The following is a 23,108-nucleotide window of genomic DNA, read 5'->3' on the forward strand; positions in this document are numbered from 1 at the left end:
GATGCTTTACAAACTTGGCTTGACGACTTCTTTAATTCCAAACCAGCAGATTTCTTCAGACGCGGAATCTAGAAACTACCTCAGCGTTGACAGAGAGTCATAGATAGTGTAGGAGAACACTACTGATTAATTTCTGTATTTTATTCACCTCAAATAATAACTTTCGTCACAGCGGGAAAACAAAACGCTACGAACTCTTGCATCAACCCGATAATATAAACACAATATCATAGGCATCAAGTGTTTAAGACTTTTAATATTTTCAACAAAATTAAGAGAAACAGAACAAAAATACATTACTCATAACACAGAACACAAAATAGCAGGTTACTCATAACTCTTGTTGCGGATATTTTTCTGGTGAATGAATTTTCACAATTACCTTATTCTCCTTCAAAAAATTAATAGTACATTATGCAACGAGCCTATAATGATAGTAATTAAGAAGCGAGTATGGATGTTTATGAAACGAGCGCAAGCGAGTTTCATAATTTTCATACGAGCTTCTTAATTACCATTATAGGCGAGTTTCATACGACTTTTTATGCTCGACCACATTTCTAACTTGAAATTATTCAGATGTATACATTTTATTTGTATCTGTCAAGATCGGAAGTGACCTTGTTCTAGGTCGTGAATTGTGAGATGTGCGCAGACGCGAAAGTATTGATTTTTTCCGAGGAACAATAATGTCATTGACCTTGTGTAATCCCGTTAAACTTGGTATAACCTTGATTATTGAATTCGACATTGAAAAACGAGATGACAAATTGAATTTATTTGAATATTATTTACAATTAACGCTAATTATTATAGTAACAGAACATAACCTTCTGCGACAGTATTGGATTTCCAGCCTCCGTGACTTTTCCCTAATTCTCTTTCGATTGCAATCCGAGAATAATCGATACTTGCGGTTTTATAACGGTACAAAGCTGACTTGTTATTGGCTGAACGCCTGTAAGCTGAGTTGTCATTGGCTGAAAACACCTGTACTTTAATGAGTAGGTGTACTTTAATGACATGCATTAAAGGACTGCTACCAGGTGTATAATTACTACATTTCGGCATGGTCGAGCATAAAGAAATAAAAGAAATTATACTTGAAATTAACTTTAGAAATTAACACTAACTTGATTGTGTCAACCTTCAATTATGTTTTTTCGATGTCGACATTTTGTTAATTTTGGCAAAATACAGTAATTTTCTGCATAGGAGCATTGGTTCCAGTCGGGGATAAGCCAAATTGTACAATTTAGTGATGCTTCTGAGTGACAATTGTTCAAAGGAGAATGCTGGAACATTTCTACGCATCTCATACGGATTTCGTTCTCCTCTCTATTCCACTCTAGCAAGTTGCTTCACATAAATCAATTCAACATGGCAGTGTCGTCACCCATTAAAGTTAGTGGGACAATTTGTGCGATGTGCAGAGAAGGAACATTATTGTGCGAGATCCCGCATCTCGTAGCATCTTTTTTAAGGTAGTCGGTATTATAAATACACATGCCGCCGGAATAACTAAGAAAACAATAGCCACGACAGAACAGCAATATCTGCTGCGACACAGAGAAGAAAATTCAACTCTTCCAAACAAAACAGCTGGCTACCACGTGCTCGCTATGAAGCAACCGGCAACGCCGATCTACCAACATAGACTATGATTGGCTAGTTAGAGCGGTTGCTATGGTAATGCCTCGAAGCCGCTGAACTGTCAATACTTTTCCAGTTTTGTATAGACTGTAGGAATAACTTCATTGTGTCAACCTTCAATTCTGTTTTTTCGATGTCCATATTTTGTTAATTTTGGCAAAATACCGTATCTTTTGCATAGGAGCATTTGTTCTAGTCGGGGATAAGCCAAATTGTACAATTTAGTGATGCTTCTGAATGACAATTGTTCAAAGGAGAATGCTGGAACATTTCTACCCATCTCATACGGATTTCGTTCTCCTCTCTATTCCACTGAGTGGCACTGTCATGCTCTAGCAAATTTCTTCCCATAAATCAATTCAACATGGCAGTGTCGTCACCCATTAAAGTTAGAGGGACAATTTGTGCGATGGGCCCAGTCTAGAAAGGAACACGGAAAAGTGGAAAACAAGAAATCGTCAGGTAGGCCAAGAAAAGTCCGAATGCCTGAGAATGTCAATCGTGTTCGAGCAGAAATGCAGCGAAATCCACAGAGTTCAGCCCTCGACATTCGCTGACAATGCAAATCAGCCGGCGATCGCTTCACCGGATATTGAAAGCAGATTTGAAATTTCATCCTTATAAGTTGCAAGTTGTTCATGAGTTACGCCCTATTCATCCGCAGATGAGAATAGCATTCTGTGCGCAACTTCAAGAAATGATTGCTGAGGACAGCAATACTAGGGCGTATGGCTAATTTGCACATTTCCATTAAACAGGATTTGTCAACAAGCAAAACTTCCTATACTGGTCGGACACCAACCCTCAGTTGCTTTATGTAACTCCACTGCAAAGCCCTAAAGTTACAGTGTGGTGCGGCATTGCCACATTGGCCCATACTTTTTTCGAAAATCGCCAGGGTAGAACCGTTACTGTTAACTCAGAACGATATCTTCAAATGCTCAACACCTTTCTGGTACCTGAATTAAAAAGGATAGGATATCTTGACACATGGTTCCAACAAGATGGAACTGCTGCCCACACAGCCAATATCAGCATGAAAAGATTGCGATACCTGTTTCCGGGCCAACACATTTCTCGTTTTGACGACATACACTACCCCTCCAGATCCCCGACTTATCACTTTCAGATTTCTTTCTATCTATATCTATTCCACTTGGAAGGAAAGAATTGCGGAATTACAGGCTTCCATCCATGATGAAATTGCAGCCATTCCGCGCGACATGCTGGCACGTGTCATGGATAGTTTCCTGAGTGAATTACATAATTGTGAAGTGAATGAAGGAAGCCATTTAGCGGATTCAATTTTTTAAAATTAGCATCTGTTGCCACTAAAGTAAGTGACAAAATGTGTACATTGTTTGCAAATAAACTGCATTTTTAAGTATGCAAACATTCTTCTATAAATCATTGTTCTTTTTGTACCATACATTTTGCTCCACCTTGTATGGACTATAATTTTTAATTAGAGTGTGTTACTTGGATTTTTCATGGCAACATGAAACTTCAAACTGCAGGTTTCTCAAAATTTTAAATTTTAAATTGTTATCCTTTTGAGCTGGGCCGTCAATTTGTCAAATTGTGTCTGTCGTGTAAAATGTTTTATGCAACAGAAAGTTTAAAAATTGCCATGCTATTTCAATAAACAAGCAGCTGATTTTGTGATAAAAGATATATTTTATGAATAAGAAGTCGATCATTCACTTGTCACCTGCCGTCTGAAAAACTGTCATCCTAGTGAAACAGAGGTCATGAGGAGGACGTTAATACCTCCTCTGTAGCAAGACACTATTCCCTTTGCTCAAAGTTTTTACTAAGTTATGACTTGTTTACGGCTATTTTCTGTATTAAATTATCAGTGTTTCTTTATGGGACGAGTGACCAATAAGTATGGAAGTCGCACCGCCATTCCTAGGGGTGCCAATATTGATGGCAATAAAATCGAGATAATGATAATGAATGTAACGGTTAAAAACATTGCTTCCTTCAGTTACAGGAGATACTAACTCGATGCAACAGTAAATTTGAGAGAGGAAACTGTGAAGAATTTCCACCATCAATATTTGACCTGTGCGAACATCTGGCGGAAGAGGACAAAGTATGGTCAGGGCTTGTACACCACCTGGAGAACTTCACACCGAAATGTCCAGTGCCACCAGTAAGTATATTATCAGCATTTTTTATACTATAAAGCAAAACAGAATTACAGAATAATAGGTTAAGTTCTTGCACTATAAATAACCGTTTCCAAATTAAACCTTTCACAAATCGATGTCTTGACTTTCACGACTCGCCTTGGGAAATTCTAGGCGATCTTACTAGGACCTTAGTAGCCTTGGGAAGAAAGGGGAAGTGAAAGGGAATGGTGTAACCCACGGCCACATCCTCTTTGCTTACACTGCCTTACAAACAAACGCACAGCAAGGCAGTCTGCATCAGTGATGGATTTGAAGCAATCAGCAAGAGTCGAAAGTTCATAAAAGCTCTCATAATAATATCATGCAATGACACTTTATATAGGAATATGGTGCTGCATGTTGGGATCCTTACAGATTAGAACATATTAAGACACTGGAAAAGATTAAAAAACGGGCTCTTAAGTGTTGTCGGAAAAATTCACCATTAAAATGGGACACACTCACGGACAGGAGAACGCGAATTCGATTATGCGCACTGTTCAAAACATACAGAGGTGAACCTGCCTGGAGAGAAATAAAAAATAGGTTGCAGCCGCCAAATTACTCTTCAAGGAACGACCACTCTTATAAATTGAGGGAAAGAAGGCAGAGGACGGACACTGGAAAGTTTTCTTTTCTCAATCGTACTATCAGGGACTGGAATGCTTTACCTGCAGACTTACTAAAGGCTTTACCAACAACCAAAATAGGCTAAGGACCTTCTAATAGACGGTAATTATACACAGTATTTAAAAGCTGTAAATGATATGTTGTTATTGAAGTGTTGTATCAGTGAAGAATTATGTTGTGTCAGTGAAGTGTGTTGTATCAGTGAAGAAGTATGTCGTGTCAGTGAAGTGTGCTGTGTAAGTGAAACGTGTTCCTGTCAGTGAAGCTTTATAGTTTATAGTGGCAGTGCAAAGAATTTGAACAGTGAAATGTTTTTGAAGTGTTAGTGAAATCAGGATAGAATCAGTGAAATGTGTCGTAGTTCCAGTGCAGTGAGTGAGTTGACAGCGAAATGAGTGTAATGTTGAAAGGTACTTGTGCAGATATGAACATATACTCGTGGGTTTTAGTTCGATCCTAGTTTTAAGATACAAATTAGAATATTTCAAATGTTATTTTAAGTGATCGTTTCATTTAATTTAGTATATTCCCTGTTGTTGTTGTTATTATTATTATTATTATTAGTATTAATTATTAGTATTATTATTAATTGTATTTTTAATTAATAAGTTTATTATTGTCATTACTGAGTGTAATTAGTTACCACTGCCACCGGGTATGTACCCATTGCAGTGTGAATAAATACATACATAGTTATTATTTTCATCAGCAATAACTAGACCTCGGGTGTTCAAGCAAATGCCAATTTTTTCCTGTGTCTGCAAAAAAAAAAAAATAATAAAAATATTTATATGCCACATGTATAGGGGCAATTTAGCGAAGTTTTATACTGCTTAACATAAGATTACCTATTTGGCCGTTAGGGTACCTGCAAGACGGAGCCTGGTTGGTAGTTGCTAGTCTGACTAGTCGGAAGGAATACCCGAACGTTAAGAAATGGAGACGTGCAAGATGAGGCCTGGTCGGTAGACTGCTACGTAGTCTGTTTGTCCGTTGGTAGCTCGTAGAATGAATCATCTTATTCTTTCAGCTACCAGCCACCTAAATGTCTTTACGCATGCGTTCGTAGAACTTCTCCACGTGCTAAACGTCTACTGCTCGTCATTTCGACGCATATAATGGATTGGGAAAGATTAATTTCAAATAATACTAATAATAATAGTAATAATAATAATGATAATAATAATAATGTTTATTGACAGAAAAATACAATACAAAGAAATTGTAAATTTACAACATTCTAGCACTCCTCTAAAAGAAAGTGTTCTCGTGCTCTGGGTACGATTCGATACATAATAAATGTAGACGCATAAATTACAACATAATAACATCTAAAAATTAATCATTACTCATAACAAACTGCTTACATACATTTTCTAAATTTTAAACTGTTGGAAATAAATAAATTTGCGTATTTCTTTATTAATTTGTTATAAATTCTATTAGTACTTTGGTTGAAAGCAGTGCTCGTTAAACACTTGGGTTCCAACAAACGTATTGTGTTCATGTTTTTGGTTTTGTTTGTGGCTATATGATCTGAAATATGTGTGATTTTTATATATAAAATTTAATAATGCATTAATATAAATTTGATGTATTTTCAAGACTTTATATTCTAAAAACAATTTTTCGGTAGGATAATCAATGTTTACAAATTTTCCAAATCAGGCTCAACCCGACCATCAAAGCCCATATTTTATTGTGAAATGAAGTAGGATTTGAAATGGATACTAATAAAGGTAAAAGTAGTTCCTTCACATGCCATAAAGGCATTTCGGGGGCATGGAGAGAGAGCCCAAGCTTTCTTGATCTCGGCACTAGAATGAGGTGGTGTGAAAAGGATACCAATAATAAGTAACTTTGTAAATGAAGAATTGATATTTTACAGAAAGTGGCGATTTCAAAAACGATATAATTACCGGTATTGACCTTCTGACAATTAATACATATTATTTTATCAATGCTCTATGTGTATCAGAATGAACTATATGGGATTTAAAGAAAGGGTCTTATTATGACGCTTTCCAGAAAAGTGGAATTATTTACGTGGTTATTTCCTCACTGAAAATACCCAAATATCTAAGGTAGGTTTAGGAGAACCTCAAGACCAATACAATCCATCCTGGAACTTTTATAAATTGTTGTTGTTTTTAAAGACAATTCTGAAAAAGCAGAGTAAGTTCAGCTACACTGACTAGCAGGCGCAAACAAACTTCGTTCTCATCGCTCCGACCTTCTGCCCGTCCACGAGCTAGCTTACGAGCGACCAACACGGTACCGTAATCAGCCAGGCTTGTACACCCGCACTTTCTGTCCAACGACCAACTAGGTTACGAGCGACCAACTCGGTATCGAACCAGACTCCGTCCGCCTTGTACGTACCCTTATGTACTATCACAGTCTAATACAATAATACTATGTATTAGACTGTGGTACTATTCTGTCTAAAAGTGCATATGGAGGAAACATTTTCTACATGTAGGGTAAATTTGCATTAACTAAAGGGAATTTCCAATTTAGTTGATTGGTTACAGTGACTGCATTTTTGTATTTTGTTCTCTTCTTGTACAGCGTAAAGCAAAATTTGTTCCCACTACAGTGCAAGCTTTCAAGTACGATGCCGAGAGAGACGATTCTTAGAATCATACTGCATCAAAGTATTCCTTCTGAATCAACATTGCAAGAAAAAATACTATTCGGTATCCACATATAATGCCACACTTGTAGAAATACGAATTAATATTGGTAATGCTTGTATTTGGTTGTCCATCGATGAGGCAACAGATGCTCTCGTACGTTTGCACATTAATTGAACCCTGAATTAGAACAGACTTCACGTGCATATTTTGTTTTCTCGAAACCACAACACATGCACAACAAATTGCTTATTTCGTAAACAAATGTTCGAACAGTTAACATCCAAAAGTGTGGATGATACTATTCTCCTACTACGTATTATATTGTATTGTATTTATTAACATTCCATGGTATTCATACATGCTTACAGCTAGAATATGGAACAATTCAAAAAACTTAATACTATTATAAAATCTTAATTTATAGTTACAGTCTAGATGAAAAAAAAAAATATATATATATAGACGAGATTTACAATATAGTCTACTAGTACAACACAAAGTTTTAGTATCAATTTCATGAAGTGTTATTGAATGTCATGAATTCACCTACAGAATAGAAGGCGTAAGAAATTAGGTACTTCTTTAATTTGGCCCTAAATAATTTTATGTTTTGAGTTTCATTTTTTATGTCGATAGGGAGGCTATTAAAAATTTTTACTGCCATATAACGCACTCCTTTTTGATAGCACGATAGACTTGCCGATGGAGTATGAAAGTTATTTTTTGACGTGTATTTATGCTATGAACTGTTGAATTAGTTACAAAGTTTTCACGATTACATACGAGGAAGATTATTAATGAAAAGATATACTGACAAGCCATGGGCATTATTTGTAGTTTTTTGAAAATAGCCCTACACGATTCCCTAGATTTGGCACCTACTATTATTCTAATTACTCTTTTTTGTAATAGAAATATATTGTTACTATCTGTGGAATTTCCCCAGAATATTATTCCAAAACTCATTACCGAGTGGAAGTATGCAAAGTATATTGTTTTTGAGGTATTGATATTTACTATCTTTTGCATAGATCTAATAGCAAAACAAGCTGAATTTAGTTTGGGGGTAATTTCTTTAATATGATTTTTCCAATTTAACACATTATCGATTTTTAAGCCAAGAAATTTGGTTGTTGTTGTTTCTAATAGGGATCTATTATTAATTATTGCGCTAGAAATTTGCGACGTTGAATTTAGACAGGATTTAAATTGAATTATGTTAGTTTTGTTACAATTTAATACTAATTTATTGACTGAGAACCAGTCACATATTTTGAAGAGAATTTCCTCCGTTGAAGATTGGAATGTGTTGGAGTTATTGGCTGTAATTACTATACTTGTGTCATCTGCAAATAATATGGGATGACATATATCTTTTATTAGGGGGGGGGGGGCAAGATCATTTATATACACTAGAAAAAGTAGGGGACCTAATATTGATCCTTGAGGAATTCCATTATTAATAGTTTCCCATGTCGATGCAGATTTCATAGTAGTATTGATTTCAACTTACGTACAGATGAAGCTTCATATAGGCCTATCACTGGCTCACTTTGGAAAAATGTAGTTACATTTGAGGTAATTACCGTGAAGCAAAGTAACTTCTTATTCTTTTATATCCCACTAACAACTGTTATACATTTGTTATTTATAAAATATATGAATATTTGCAGACATACGAGATGTTATTATAGACGCATTTTGAAAATACAGACAGATTTCGACATCGAGAAAAAATTGGACTTTAGGGATTTTATAAGTAAGCCGACGATTTGCTTGTTGCGGCACCACTTTTGAAAGTTTTCTATCCAGATTACATGTCTCACACATGCCTTAAACCGAATAGCTAAGCATTTCAGAAATGAATTTCCAAAAATGAAGTCTTATCTCTAATATGAAATGAATATATTTTGTAAATGTCCTTCTAGAATCTAGCTTTTAAAACGAAACTACCGAGTATTTCACTGCCACCTCAGCCGGTACTCACACGATGGGGTACGTGACTTCGGGCAGTAAAGTACTATAGAGTCATTCCACGTCAAATCGCACAGCCATAGAACACTACCTTCTCGGAAATGGTCGAATTTTTTTTCATGAATTCCAGACATCAAATAAAGAGACCCGTATTGTTTTATTTTCACAATTATTAATTATTTCTGTAGTTATGACTATCTGAAATTACGCAAATTATGCGCGCATTGTTACATAAACTCACTTGGAACTCTGTGTCTACAAATAATTGAGATTTGCGGTTTGGCGCATTTTAAAGACTAAATACAACACTTTTTATTACTTTAGCCTATCACTAATAAATTTAAAATTTGGCGTATTTTTTTAATCATTTCTTTTTCAAAGCATAATTACTATATTAAATAGCCAAGTTAAAAATCTGAAAAAATTATAGACTCGTTCCCTGATGTATTATCTGTAAACTACTGCATTTAGAAATGTGGGATCTCCACACATACATTTGTAACAATTTATTTTCCGGAGGCATGCACGCGCTAGCGATTCCCAGCTAATGTACTACTTGCAGCCATAGATAGACTAGAAGGCTGTCGGCGGCAATTTTTACGAAATCCCCCGTTGCATGTAATATCTGATCTCGCAACACTACGAAAGAAATGCATTCATTCATCAAATGATCAATAGCTTAAGGAACAGTAAATACCTAAATTTATCTAAGAGGAGGAGCCCTTCACAATGCTGTATGTTTATACTGTAATATAGCGAAGTGTTTAAAGATAGCAAGGCTGGGTAAGGCAGTAAACTTTATGGCAGTAAACAGATGGCAGGAGACAAAATATAGAAGAGAAAAATAATCAGTCAGGGTTTGAATTTCACGGAGTGACGTGACTTCTATACAACATCAGTGACGGTAAAGAACGCGTAATATATAACAAGTGTTTAAATCCATTTGACCTTTCTAATCACGCTTTTAAAAAGAAAACACTAAGACGCATAAGTCGCGATTTATTGATAAAGCTCAATTTAAAGGAGTCTTTGAATGTGCGAATATGTGATTCGTTCCGTAAAAAATCTATCAACTTCCAGATAGGTCAGATGAAATTATATGTGAAGCCGGTAGTTCTTGTGATATTAGTAAACATGAATCAAATAAAAGTGCGAGCAGAGAGAGTGATTATCCCAGTTCTTATTCTAGCAGATCTATGGATATAGCGCTAGAAATCACCAATATTGAGGAATTAAACAAGAGTTTGATGTCAATAGAATCTCCTATTAGGAAAAGAAAACTACAACGAAAACGATACCCCCGTGAAAAGTTTAAAAAATATAAGGCTACCAAGCAAGTAAAGTTTTTCATGTAGAAGATGCATCGTCATCCCTTCAAAAGTCGCCATATTTTATTTTTGACGGAATGCAAAAAAAAAAAAAAAATGTACAACCTGAAAATTACATAGTTAGGCCTATTGCAGACTTTTCTGAAAATTATTCATTTGTAATACAAGATTGAGTACAAGGTGAGCATTGGAAAAAATGCCAAGCCACAGTACATCCTTTCGCAGTATATTTCAAAGAAGATACAGAAATTCGTCACAAAAATATTGTCGTCATCTCAGAAAGCATGAAACATGACACCGATTCCTTTCATTGTTTTCAATCCGAAGCAATCAACTTCTTAAAGCAAGAATTCAACGATATGAAAAAAATCATTTACTTTTCCGATGGATCAAGTTAACAATACAAAAACAAAAAGAATTTTAAAAACAATTGCTTACATGAAGACGATTATGGAATTAGTGCTGAATGACACTTCTTTGCAACGTCGCATGGTAAAAGTCCATGTGGTGGCATTGGAGGAACTGTTAAAAGACTTGCAACGAGAGCAGCCTATACAAGATCCTATAAAACAACATCAACAAAAAAAACTCTTTGATTGGTCACAAAAAAACATTTCTAAAGTGTCATTTATATTTTGTCCATTGGTACATTAAAATTACATTCTTTTATTCCGTTGTCAAAAACTGAAGATTTAGGCCTAGTAAAACAATTTTCTTTCAAGAAAGAAGGTAGGCGAATGAAAATTTAAAGTGTAGTGTGAATGAAAACAAACGTTTAAAAAGCATAACATACAAATATTTGAGGATATCATAATAAGTAAATTAGCAGTGTTTTCTCGAGTGACTTGATCCCTACTGTGTGTAATCTTGCAACGTTCAGTCAATCATCCAGCGCCGATAAACCTCCCAGCGCGCTTCAACGCCTCTCGTCCACTGCTGCTGCGCCGACCGCTACACATTGCGTCGTAAATAATTAAATTTCCATTAAACTATTGGAGATCCCATTGTGATTTTTTCTTGAATTATTAAGAATACTTCAGTGCACCTAGTAGGCATTTTTTTTAGATTTTTAATACGGCTATTTCACATTGATATCTAACTTTTAAAAATTGAATCATAAAAAAAATATTTGTAATAATTATATTAAAATTAGTTAGTAAATATTTAACAAACGATAGTACTTTAAGCTTTTAAATGCATTTTTCAAAAAAAATTTAACATAAATATCCTCGAAAATATGACGCTTTAAATGTTGGATTGTGCGATATTTTTAACGAATTTTAACATGCAATATTTTAAAAACATGTGGACTTAGGAGGAAATAAAAGTACACTTGTTGGTTTATTAGACCCATAGAGTTGGTAAAAAAAGTATAAACGCAATCAGAAATATGAAGGTCAAAATTTGTATAATTTTGTGCGATTTGACGTGGAATGACTCTATAGTGAGCATCTTGAAGCCTTCGAAGAAGTTGTGGCTGAATTTTCTAATGATACTGCGTGTGTTCTGTCTGTGAAGAAACTGATGCATGAAGAAAGTTTGAAGAGCGATATTGCATAGATACAACATCCACATTTACAGCAGGAAAAATTACAGAATTAGAATCTTCAACAAGCTGTATACACGATTCCTTAGCTGTTATTGGGGAGTTATAGAAGTTAAAATGTGTGCCTGAAAATTTTTGGGAATCAGTAAGGAAGAAATTGGACGACGTCCTGAATTGGAATCCCGGTTACACCTATATAACAACTCTGCCTTGCTGCTAGAAGCTAGAGGGTCATATTACGGATCGAGCTATACGAAATTTTCCGCCCCCCGCTCTTATATACTACATGTTAGGGTACGACTACTTTCGGTTTTTCCTTAAAAAAAAATTCTCTAGATTCCTTCAATGAAACGGCAAAACACAGAGTAAAACAAATGACCAATCTCCTTGGAGCAACCATAGATTCTTCCCATAAACGAAAATTCTTTTCGAAAGACGCGTGCTCCCGTACCTTGTAATTGTTTTTCCTCCCTCACCTTCACTTTGAGTCCAATGAAAGAGATTATGTCATGAATAAAGTCAAGTGTTTGTTCACCGATCCAGTGGAAACATGTTAGCTGTGTACAGATTATAAGCTCAACAACATGCTGCGAAGTTATTACATTTACTTCTGAAACATATACAGGGTGATTCAGGGGCGGCTTTAGAGGCAGTGCCATCGTGCCATGGCACTACCAGAACACGAGAGAGAAAAGGAGAATTCATATTTTCCGCGCAAATCCAGAGAGAAATAAGTTGGTACGCTTGACTTGCAAACTCTACCGCAATATCGTTGCCGCCAACCTCGCTGTAACCAGTGTTTGCAGCATGGATCTGAGCCAGGCACTACATCCCATAAGAAATATAATGGGGTGCGCGCGCAACGTTCATCTTCACCCGTCCATTCCAAGCATCTGAAATGTGCCAGGCAACAGTTTACCGCTCTCGTTTTTAAACGGTTGGATATCTGTATACCAGGGGCGTATATTGCAGATGTTCAAGGTGTGCGCTGGACACCCTGTAAATTCGGTAATCTCATTTTTTATTTTAAGTTGTTATATATAATGCAACAATAATAATTTTAATTTATCACAGTTTAAATGCGTGGTAATATCATTGGAAGTTAACGTATATAGTTCAAGACTAATTTTAATTCATTACCATTTAAATATTTTAAATGCCTGATGGTTGAATGTGCACACCATCCCCAGAACGGCTTTCGTTTTATAACGTACGCTCTGCCTGGCGAAGTGGGATGAGTTCTGGTGTTGTTGTCCTGTCCGTACAAAAGAACATCCCCTGCTGAGAGTTACTGCTATAATTCTCTCCGCGCGAAAGGTGGCATGGTGGGGATACTCGCTTCTCTCAAGCTCGCAGGTCGTCCTGTATACAGGCAGCTCAACTTGTCAACTGTAGCATTACAAAATATTGTGTTTGACGTGTGTGTTTACTGTTTGTGTTAGTGAATTTACTGTGTTTAGGTTTTACTGGGGTTCATAGCTATGTGCCAGCGCAGGTGAACAATTTAAATTACTTATTTAATGATAATAGCACTTGGAAATGTACACTGTAAAAGATCTTTTGCAAAAGCCATTCTCTTCTCGCCCACTAGGGGAGAAATTACATCTAGTGACTAAGGGTAGACCAGCCACCGGCGTGGCTCAGTCGGTTAAGGCGTTTGCCTGCCGTCTGAAGTTGCGTTCGGGCGCGGGTTCGATCCCCTCTTGGGCTGATTACCTGGTTGGGTTTTTTTCGAGGTTTTCCCCAACCGTAATGCGAATGCAAGGTAATCTATGGCGAATCCTCGGCCTCATCTCGCCAAATATCATCTCGCTATCACCAATCTCATCGACGCTAAATAACCTAGTAGTTGATACAGCGTCGTTAAATAACCAACTAAAATAAAAAATAAATAAGGGTAGACCTACCCCGCCACTTCCGAATTCAGTGCAACAATATAAAACAAAAAGCGAACAATACACTAGACATGCCTTTGGTTCTGTTGATATCGACTTGCTTCTTGCAAAGATGAAGGCTTTGCACCTGTCAGACAATACCTTGAGCTGGATGGACTCCTACCTACGTGACCGCCAACAGTGTGTTTCACTTGATAATCAATTCTCCCAATGGAGATGCACAAAGGCGGGAGTGCCGCAGGGCTCCGTATTAGGACCACTACTTTTCTCTATCTACATTAATGACGTATCAAAGAACTTACAGTATTGCCGATATCACCTCTATGCCGACGACCTACAACTTTACATACATTCCAGACCCAATACGATCAATGAATCGATTGACAAGTTAAATTGTGACCTAGCCACTGTCTCCACTTGGGCGGCCAATTTCGGACTCGCACTTAATCCAAGTAAGACTCAAGCCATAATTATTGGACATAAGCGTTTAGTTAACTCCCTTAATAACAGTAATCTTTCAGTTGTCACCCTTAACAACACGCTAATCCCTTATTCATCTGTCGTAAAAAATCTTGGCTTCTTTTTTGATAATAATCTAAGTTGGAATTTTCAAGTTAAAGAAACGATAAAAAAAATCTGTTCCTCCATTCACTGTTTGAGTCGCTTGAGAAACTTCTTGCCCCAGCAACTAAAACTTACCCTAGTGCAAACCCTAGTAACGCCGCACTTCGATTATTGTGACGTTTTGTTAAGTGACCTAAGTTCTGAATTGTCAGTCAAGTTACAGCGAGCTCAGAATATGTGCGTCAGATACGTGTGCAACATCCGACGGTATGATCACATATCACCATCCTTCGCAAGTCTCTCGTGGCTCCGACTTAAAGAACGTAGAACTTTACACTCTTTGTCTTTACTCTTTCGAATTCTGCACACTTCAACACCAAATTACCTTTCGTCTCGTTTCTCTTATCTATACTCTAACCACGACGTAAATACCAGATCACTTATCTGTGGCACGCTAAGTATACCTCTTCATAGAACATCTTGTTATTCATCATCTTTTACAATATCCACCTCGCGTCAATGGAATTCCTTGTCACAAAGTATTAGGGGCTGCAAGACAATAAACACCTTTAAGAACAGCTTAAAAGATAACCTTATTAGCATTTCACTCCAATCATACTGATTTAAACTATCACTGACTACATTGTTACTTTTTTCTTTAGACATCATCCTGATTGTGCTGTATTTTAATTGTCTCGTAATAATCTCTTTCTATTACCTAATATTATTTGAAATATATTAACATTCTATGTATTTTAGTTTAATTCTGCTACACAGTTTATTTCAGTGTTTAATTAATAGTTCATAGTATTTTGTTGTTTAATTTGTAAATAACTTTTGTATACATGTAACTCTCATCTAAATCAAATTGTTGGATTCTTTGTAAGTTCATGCATATGTATATACACTTTTTGCTGGTTGAGTGGAAGAGAAGGCCTTACGGCCTTAACTCTGCCAGCTAAAATAAATCATTATTATTATTATTATTATTATTATTATTATTATTATTATTATTATTTTTCTATTTCACAATATGAAAATGTAGAATGGTTAGTGGGTTGTGGAACTTCAAACAGGTTATTTTGCTGGCCATGGTTATTGTTTGATCATAAATAATGCAATTTTGAATAACGTTATTTGTAGTTGCCTCCTTTCTCCGGCATTTGCAGGGCAGTCATTGAAACAAGGTGATTAATTTTTAAGAAGTTGTGGTGCGAGTACTTTGAATAATATTTATATGTCATTTTCTTTTAATTTTGTGCCATTTTTCCTTTAGTTTAAGGGCATTTTAATGATCATTTTAAGTAGATTTTTAGGTCATCAACATCCGCCCCATAGTCATTATTAATAAATAATACTAAATTATATATTAAAAATGGCAGTTAATGTTGACCCGATATTTCACTTAGGCCTATAATAATTGTGCGAGATAGACCAACTATATATTTTTTAACAGAACACCCAAACTCCAGGTTCAGCATACGCCACTGCTGTATACAACCCCTTTTACTATCTCAATTCCTTACTCCTCGCACTCTTGTCTGTCCTCCCGCTTTGTCAGAATAAGTTTCTTAGAGGAAAGGATGCAAAAATAAGACAAAATCCCTTTCGGTTTCTTAAAATACTCTGTTTAAGAATGCTTTTCTTTCAGTATATTTCTAACTGTAGTGCGAAACTGTAAACCCGTGAAATGTTATCGTATTGTTACATGTTGTGAAGAAATTAATTCAGTTATCACTTTATTAAAACCTCCGCTTTCAATATTAACATTCAAAACTTACTTCATGTTAAATAATTGGCTTACATCGCATTTAAATATTTACCAAAAACGGCAAAGTGCTAAAGTTAACAGATCTGGCAAATTCAACTTGAATGTTTATTATAAAAAAACACCTAGTTGTGTGGATGAGATATGGAGAATGCATTCTGCTGTTCCCGTGTGTTCTGTTCCGAGGTGAACGAACATCACTGTAAGTCCCGACGCTGTTATTTCCGGCGTGACTCCGCCTCTTTGCTTACGTCTTAGAAAGTGAAGGCTCTATAAAATCTAGGTAGGTAGTATCATTCGCTATTTTTGTTCTTACGTTGCCGAGCTACCATGCGAGGAATCTATTTGCAACACCGTTAAACATTATCATGTCGTAAATCCTATGATAATAAAGCAAACGCAATGTAATTCAGCAAATAATTGAGCGGCAAATAACGTCTTCGTGTGCTTTCTGCGAACGCCAACTAAAGAGCTAAAATGGCGGGCGATTATATTAAGTATTTATCGAGCCTTAAGAAATGAATCAGCGAATCACAGGACGAACACGTTGAAATGCAGCCGACCTGCAACGCGATTGGCTGCCGGAAATTAGAGTGACAGGACTATAGTTAAACATTGGGTGTTACAGATTTACTACACTTAGGTCTAAGGGATAAAATAAATCTCATAAAAAATGAAAGATTCATATAAGCAACGTCTTCAGTTTGTCTATGCTCGTTAAAGTGAATATTGAAATTTAGTTAAACTTAGCCTACACTACAGACTCGCGAGTGCAAAACTCGAGAAAGTTGAGGAAAACAAGTAGACCTATGTCCTAAATTTAATAATAAATTGTATAAAATTTTATGCGGCAGTAGATTTAGCATTAAGAAGGCACGATCAATCCGACGACTCAGAATACAGGGGCGTGTTTCGTGAATTAGCTCACCTCAGTTCTGAGTTAGATAAAGACTTAAAAAGTTAAAAGAGCACGTAACCAAATCAACAGCATCATTTAAGAGTACGTCTAAAATGATTCCAAACAAGTTGCTTGTTTGCATGTTAAAAGTGTATCATGTAGAAATAAAAAAGAACTAATGATTAAAGACTATGTTTATATCATTATTGACCATACGACTGATGTTTCAATTCGTCCTACTATTACGTTACATTATTAATGGGAAGCCTGTCTATTAACCGATAAGCCCGTAATAATAATAATAATAATAATAATAATAATAATAATAATAATAATAATAACAATCTATACTAATAATAAATCTGTAGCCGAAATTTTCTGGTAATTTTCGATTTTCCAAAAATAATTGGTCCTAACATATATAATTAACCACCCTGAAACCGAAAATCGCTTTTTTGAAATTTTTGTTTGTATGTCTGTCTGTCTGTCTGTCTGTATGTTTGTTACCTTTTCACGCGATAATGGCTGAACGGATATCGATGAAAATTGGAATATAAATTAAGTTCGTTGTAACTTAGATTTTAGGCTATATGGCATTCAAAATACATTATTTAAAAGGGGAGTTATAAGGGGGGCCTGAATTAAATAAATCGAAATATCTCGCTTATTATTGATTTTTGTGAAAAATGTTACATAACAAAAGTTTCTTTAAAAATAATTTGCGATAAGTTTTATTCCTTGAAAAATTTTGATAGGACTGATATTTAATGAGATAAATGAGTTTTAAAATTAAAATAACTGCCATCTAAGGCCGTGTAATGAATTAAAGAACAAATGACTTCGTCTATAAGGGGCCTTGGACAGCAACAATCGAAAGCTATGAAAGATAGCCTACAGATAATGTTTTTGTCTTTCTTATGAAGTAATAACGGATGTTAAATTAACCGATTTGTATAATTAATTATTATTTCATCATTGGAAAGTGTAGTTTCTCTAGATGGACATAATGCTATAATGTTATTACAGTAACTTCTGAGTGAATCGAGGACAGGTAAGATTAAAATAACTTCTTATACACAGAAAACTTAATAGGCTATTTTGTACATTCATTAAACTATGGTTGCATGTAATAACAAATAAGAAACATAAAGGAATTGTCATTGCATCAAATGAGTGTCTCTGGACCAAAATGATCCCATTTTAATAATTTAAATACAATTTAAATTAAGTAACATATTAAACGATTTATCCTTCTATCAAACACGAATGTTCCCCGGATCAAACGTCCTATTTTAATTATGTAATCACTTTATATTTATTTCTAACAGGTGCAGCGGAGCACACGGGTACGGCTAGTAATATAATATAATATAATTTAAGTTATTTGAAGGGTTTAGAACCATAGTGGGCCAAGCGCCATTTACTGAATACGTACAAAACAAGGGTTAAAATTAAGTTATTACCATAATTCAATGGAAACCTATAACAAGTAAAATAAAATATACACATTAAATCTAAATGATGTCAATCTTCATTAAACTATGGTTGCATGTAATAAAAATTAAGAAACATGTTAAAGGAATTGTACATTGCACCAAATGAGTGTCTTTGGACCAAAATGATCGCATTTTAGTTATTTGGATGCAATTTAAATTAAGTAACATATTAAACGATTTATCCTTCTATCAAACACGAATGTTCCCTTGATCAAATGTCCTATTTTAATTATGTAATTACTTTATATTTATTTCTAACGGGCGCAGCGGAGCGCACGGGTACGGCTAGTAATAATAATAAATGTCAATATTGTTACTGTTTATCCTTATAGGCCCTATATCGCACTAGGCATTAAATGTTTATGAGCCGCCACTGGGGTGATTCACGAAGTTCTGTCCCGGTTTATGAAGGTGATTTCTGAGGTTATTTGGAACCAAAAATGTAAATAAATTAATGGGATCACATTCATAATTACGGAGATTCAACACATTTTCGAAAGGCATCACAGTGAATGGAGCACTAAGCATGTTTGTTGCCATAAGTACGTGCATGTTCTTGATAGAAGATGAAAGACATCGTGTATCAGGTTAAGGTACAAAACCCGAAGAGTTGCTTTAGCGCATTCTGGAACAAACATGTGAAGCTGTGAAATGCTACACGTGCAGTTCACACCTGTGCGGACTGTTGTCTGAGATTCAGGGTGACATTTTCGAAAATGTGATTTAAATCCACCCTAAAAGAAAGAGACTGTTACATAAACAATCAATTGTTTGTATTTTAATTATTTTTTTTTTTTTGCATTTTTGTTTGTGAAATCCTGAAATAAAACTTTCTTTTTGCTGTTTTCAAATTAACTTAACTCCGTAATTATGAGTGTGATCCCGTTAATTTATTATCCAAATAACCTCAGGAATCACCTCCATAAAGCGGGGGAGAACTTCCTGAATGACCATATATTCAAGTACGAAAGTATCGTTGGTAGCCTATTTGCGTTCTAAGAGCATTTCTTGTATGCTACCCAGTTCTTGGGCAAGCATACTTCAAAGGACTGTCTACAACTATTAAACTTCTCGAATCGTCAAAGAAAACACCTTCCAAATAATAGAACAGTAACAGAAAAAGATAAATAAAGTGTCAGCAGTATCTGCAACTGAAAATGTTAAGGCCAAGATGTCCAAGTTCTAAAGAAAAATCCCGAATATTCTGTAATTTGTAGCATAAGGAATATTTTGATGGGCTACGACAGACAGAAGAGTTGTGACAATGTAGATAAGTCGATATTCCACAGTTTCATTTTTCATCAATTTCATGTGGGGATGAAATAAATTTTCCAACATCCAAACATTATCTAATGAAGAAAAGGAGGAATTTTTTATTTGAAACACTAAAAATGTGTACGTAGTTATTCATTATAATCCCTTTCAACGGACAATTTCTAACTTTGTTGTAAAAGTTTAGGAAAGAATGTTTTATTTCTCTTCAAAATTCTACAATCAGTTACTTAGCATTAGAAGCTTGGTTACTTACTTAGTCATCAAATAAGTGTATATTAGACAATTTATTATTAATTGTACTTTTCGCATTTGTGCCTGTTATATTTCTGTATTTGTATTTTTTAATTATTTTTTCTTATTTGTATTAATACTTTATTTCTTTTCTTACTCATTTCTTTTATTTCAATTTTTTTAAATTTGTATTCCTGGTTGTGTGAAAGGGAAGCCTTGTTTACAGTTATTGTATACAATTTATTATGTCATCTTCGTAATAATTGTATAATCAGCAAGTAACTACTATTCATTAAAATTCACATTTGGAATATGGTTAATTTCTAGGGATCGTATGCATTTCATAACCTCAAGCCGATTATCGTCTCTGCACCATTACTGCCAGGATACTGGATAGCGAAATATGAAGGTTTCATAGGTAAAGACAGGGTGATGTGCTTCCAAAACGAAATGTCTTTCAACAGGCAAAAGGATAAATCGGTGTAACGTAAGTCATTGAAATCAAAATATATGTATGTGTAGCAATGCTTGAAGCAGCCATGAATAAAATATCCTTGCATAAGTTGTAACAGTTCTTTATTTTTCATAGCCTATATGACATTTTGTCCTTCTGCCATTCTGACAACTGAAGGCACGCCAACAAAGCAGCTACAGTTCAAGTTGCTGAACTTCCTGTCATATTTTTTATACACAGAACGGGTGAGAATCTATCACAGAAGAGTATTATTATGGGTGAGTTCTGAGCATTTCGTACAAACAACCTGAAGGACAGAGTGACTCCTGATTAGGATTCTCTTCTCCTAGATTTCACCAGTACAAAAAATCAATGTTCCTAGATTATATTGGACTGACAACGCCAGGAATAAGCTGGGAACAATCTATTCAAGAACCAATGGAGGCAAGATATCTACAGAAGAACAACTGGCAGAATATACAAGCCTAAAGTCTAGGAAGCAAAGCCAAACGAGGTTGTCAGCAGTAGTGCAACTCACCGATTCCATCACTGCTGTCTCCACCCATTATTTTATCACTAATATAGAAGTCTCATCAAGCATCACAAGAGCTTCAAACCTTAAATCTTCCAGAGTATAACCGTTGTACATTACTGCATCTATATAGCAGAAAGTCAACGTTTACCCACTTAGATATAACACGCGGAGCAAGTCCCCTGCAACTGGCAAGCAGCATGTTTAGATAAAGCTTGAAATTCAAGGAAAATTATGGACAGTAAATATCGATCGTATGGGAATGGGTATTTAAGAGTTGTTAATTCATTGTCAAAACTGAATCTGATAGAACATTAATAAAAATTAATTTCATTTTTTAGAATATATCTACCTATAACATTCAATAATAAATAACTCAAATATATATAAATAAATGGATAAATGGAGGAATGAATAAGTATTACCTTGAACTTTCCAGCAATATCCTTCATATCTGTGCAGTTTTCGAAGCGTTCAGTAATAGCCTATTTACTTTGTCAGAAATCCTCAGACGTGAACGTGTTTGTGACATGATTGCTTACCGGTATGCAGGGCTTGGTTTCTCGTTACAAAAGACTACGTTGTACTGTTTTTCTGCATTATTCAGACTCAAATGCATTCTAATAAAAAGGCGGAGCAGTATACTTTCAGAGGAAAAAACAAATATAATTATCAAGTTATTCCGTAATTACAGCATAAGAGAGTGTGATAAATTGGGATAATCGCAGTGGTGGGGTGTGATATGAAAATACTTGTAATTTTTCAGCTGTGATAGGTTTGTCAATCGTTCTGACTGTGACTATAGTTATAAAATCACAGCTCCGAAAAATCGCCATCTCCGCCCAATATGTTTCACAGCGATGACAGCGACTGATGTCGACTGTGATTATGCGCTGTGTGACCACGTGTGACAGCTCCAGACAACTCCAAGTCAGAAGATTCAGACTAACTTGAATGGCAAACAAATTGCAATGGTTGCGAAGAAAGTTGCAACTTCTGACATCTCTAATAAAGCACATGGAATGTACAAAATCAAAAAGTGACGTTGCAACTAACAGCATTATCCCTTCCCTCTCTCCCATGGCAGATATCTGAAAAGTGGGCGAGTGGAAGGGCAGGCAGATAAGCTTGGAACAAAAGTTAAAGAAATATATCTATATGGCAATGCCATTTCCACTTCCTAAGTGATGCCAGAAAGGTGAGTGAAGTATTCAGTACACATTGGGGATCCAGGTAACGGATATGAGTTCAAAAATGTACGATACAGAACTGTAAAACTTGCTTCTTTCCCCGCAGTAGCTTAGGATGCAAACGTGCTGTTCATTTTAAGTCATTGGTTCTTCGCTAGCAGTACATTGTCCCGCATAATTATTACATAATACTACTTCTAGCTTGATGATATTGTAGATTTATTCCAACTCAACAATGTAACTTTTATTTAAAGCAACAATAATAGTCACTTTCTACAATTTAATTCTACTCCCATCAACAATGTGATTTCCACTCCACACAGTAACACAGTATTCGCTATTGCGCTCCACCGACGACAATGACAATTTACTTGGATTATTGAGAACAACAATGAACTGTTAATCTTAACTAATGTTCACAAAGCACTATTTACAAATCAGAACTGTCAGTTCTCAGTTCACAGCTCGTTTGCCTTGGCTAGTTCTTCTAGCTCAGTCCCTAGAGTTCACAGTATCTCGAACCCCAGACCTTCAGAGACAATCCGCTGAACTTCGAACTCAGATCCCCCAACTGCGGTCCACTGCACTCAAACTCAGGACTTCCGGCTCTACAGTTACGGACACAACTCAAGTCGAACTTCGATCTCAAAGCTGGCTTCACTGCTACACTAGACTGGCTGGCTTGCTCTCCACTGACTATAACAACACTACTACTGTTCACTCGCGTCTCTTCTTTTTATAAATAGTTTCTGGACAGTACGATCTCCCGAACAATCGACAGATGCCTAAAAGATTTCCACGGATGTCAGGATGGCATTCTCGAATAATCTGGATATCTCCCCTCTCTGCCGCGGTCAC

At 35.7% G+C, this 23,108-nt stretch overlaps 2 protein-coding genes across 4 annotated transcripts in view; one reads left to right on the forward strand and one right to left on the reverse strand.

The window, feature by feature from the left end:
* Positions 1–23,108, reverse strand: part of LOC138691642 (protein furry-like) — a 124,075-nt gene that overhangs the window by 81,245 nt on the left and 19,722 nt on the right. The window lies entirely within an intron of this gene.
* Positions 1–23,108, forward strand: part of LOC138691641 (uncharacterized) — a 315,534-nt gene that overhangs the window by 6,142 nt on the left and 286,284 nt on the right. Inside the window, exons 3-4 of one of the 2 annotated variants that reach the window (XM_069813825.1) lie at positions 3,644–3,811; positions 20,402–20,637. The exons of the other annotated variant lie outside the window; for it this stretch is intronic. Coding sequence (XP_069669926.1) covers positions 3,644–3,811; positions 20,402–20,560 — 327 coding nt within the window. The 3' untranslated portion in view covers positions 20,561–20,637. Of the gene's footprint in view, positions 1–3,643; positions 3,812–20,401; positions 20,638–23,108 lie in introns of those variants that run through there. 2 annotated transcript variants of the gene reach the window in all.

The sequence above is a fragment of the Periplaneta americana genome, chromosome 16 (genome assembly GCF_040183065.1).
Source record: "Periplaneta americana isolate PAMFEO1 chromosome 16, P.americana_PAMFEO1_priV1, whole genome shotgun sequence".
Classification (NCBI taxonomy): domain Eukaryota; kingdom Metazoa; phylum Arthropoda; class Insecta; order Blattodea; family Blattidae; genus Periplaneta; species Periplaneta americana.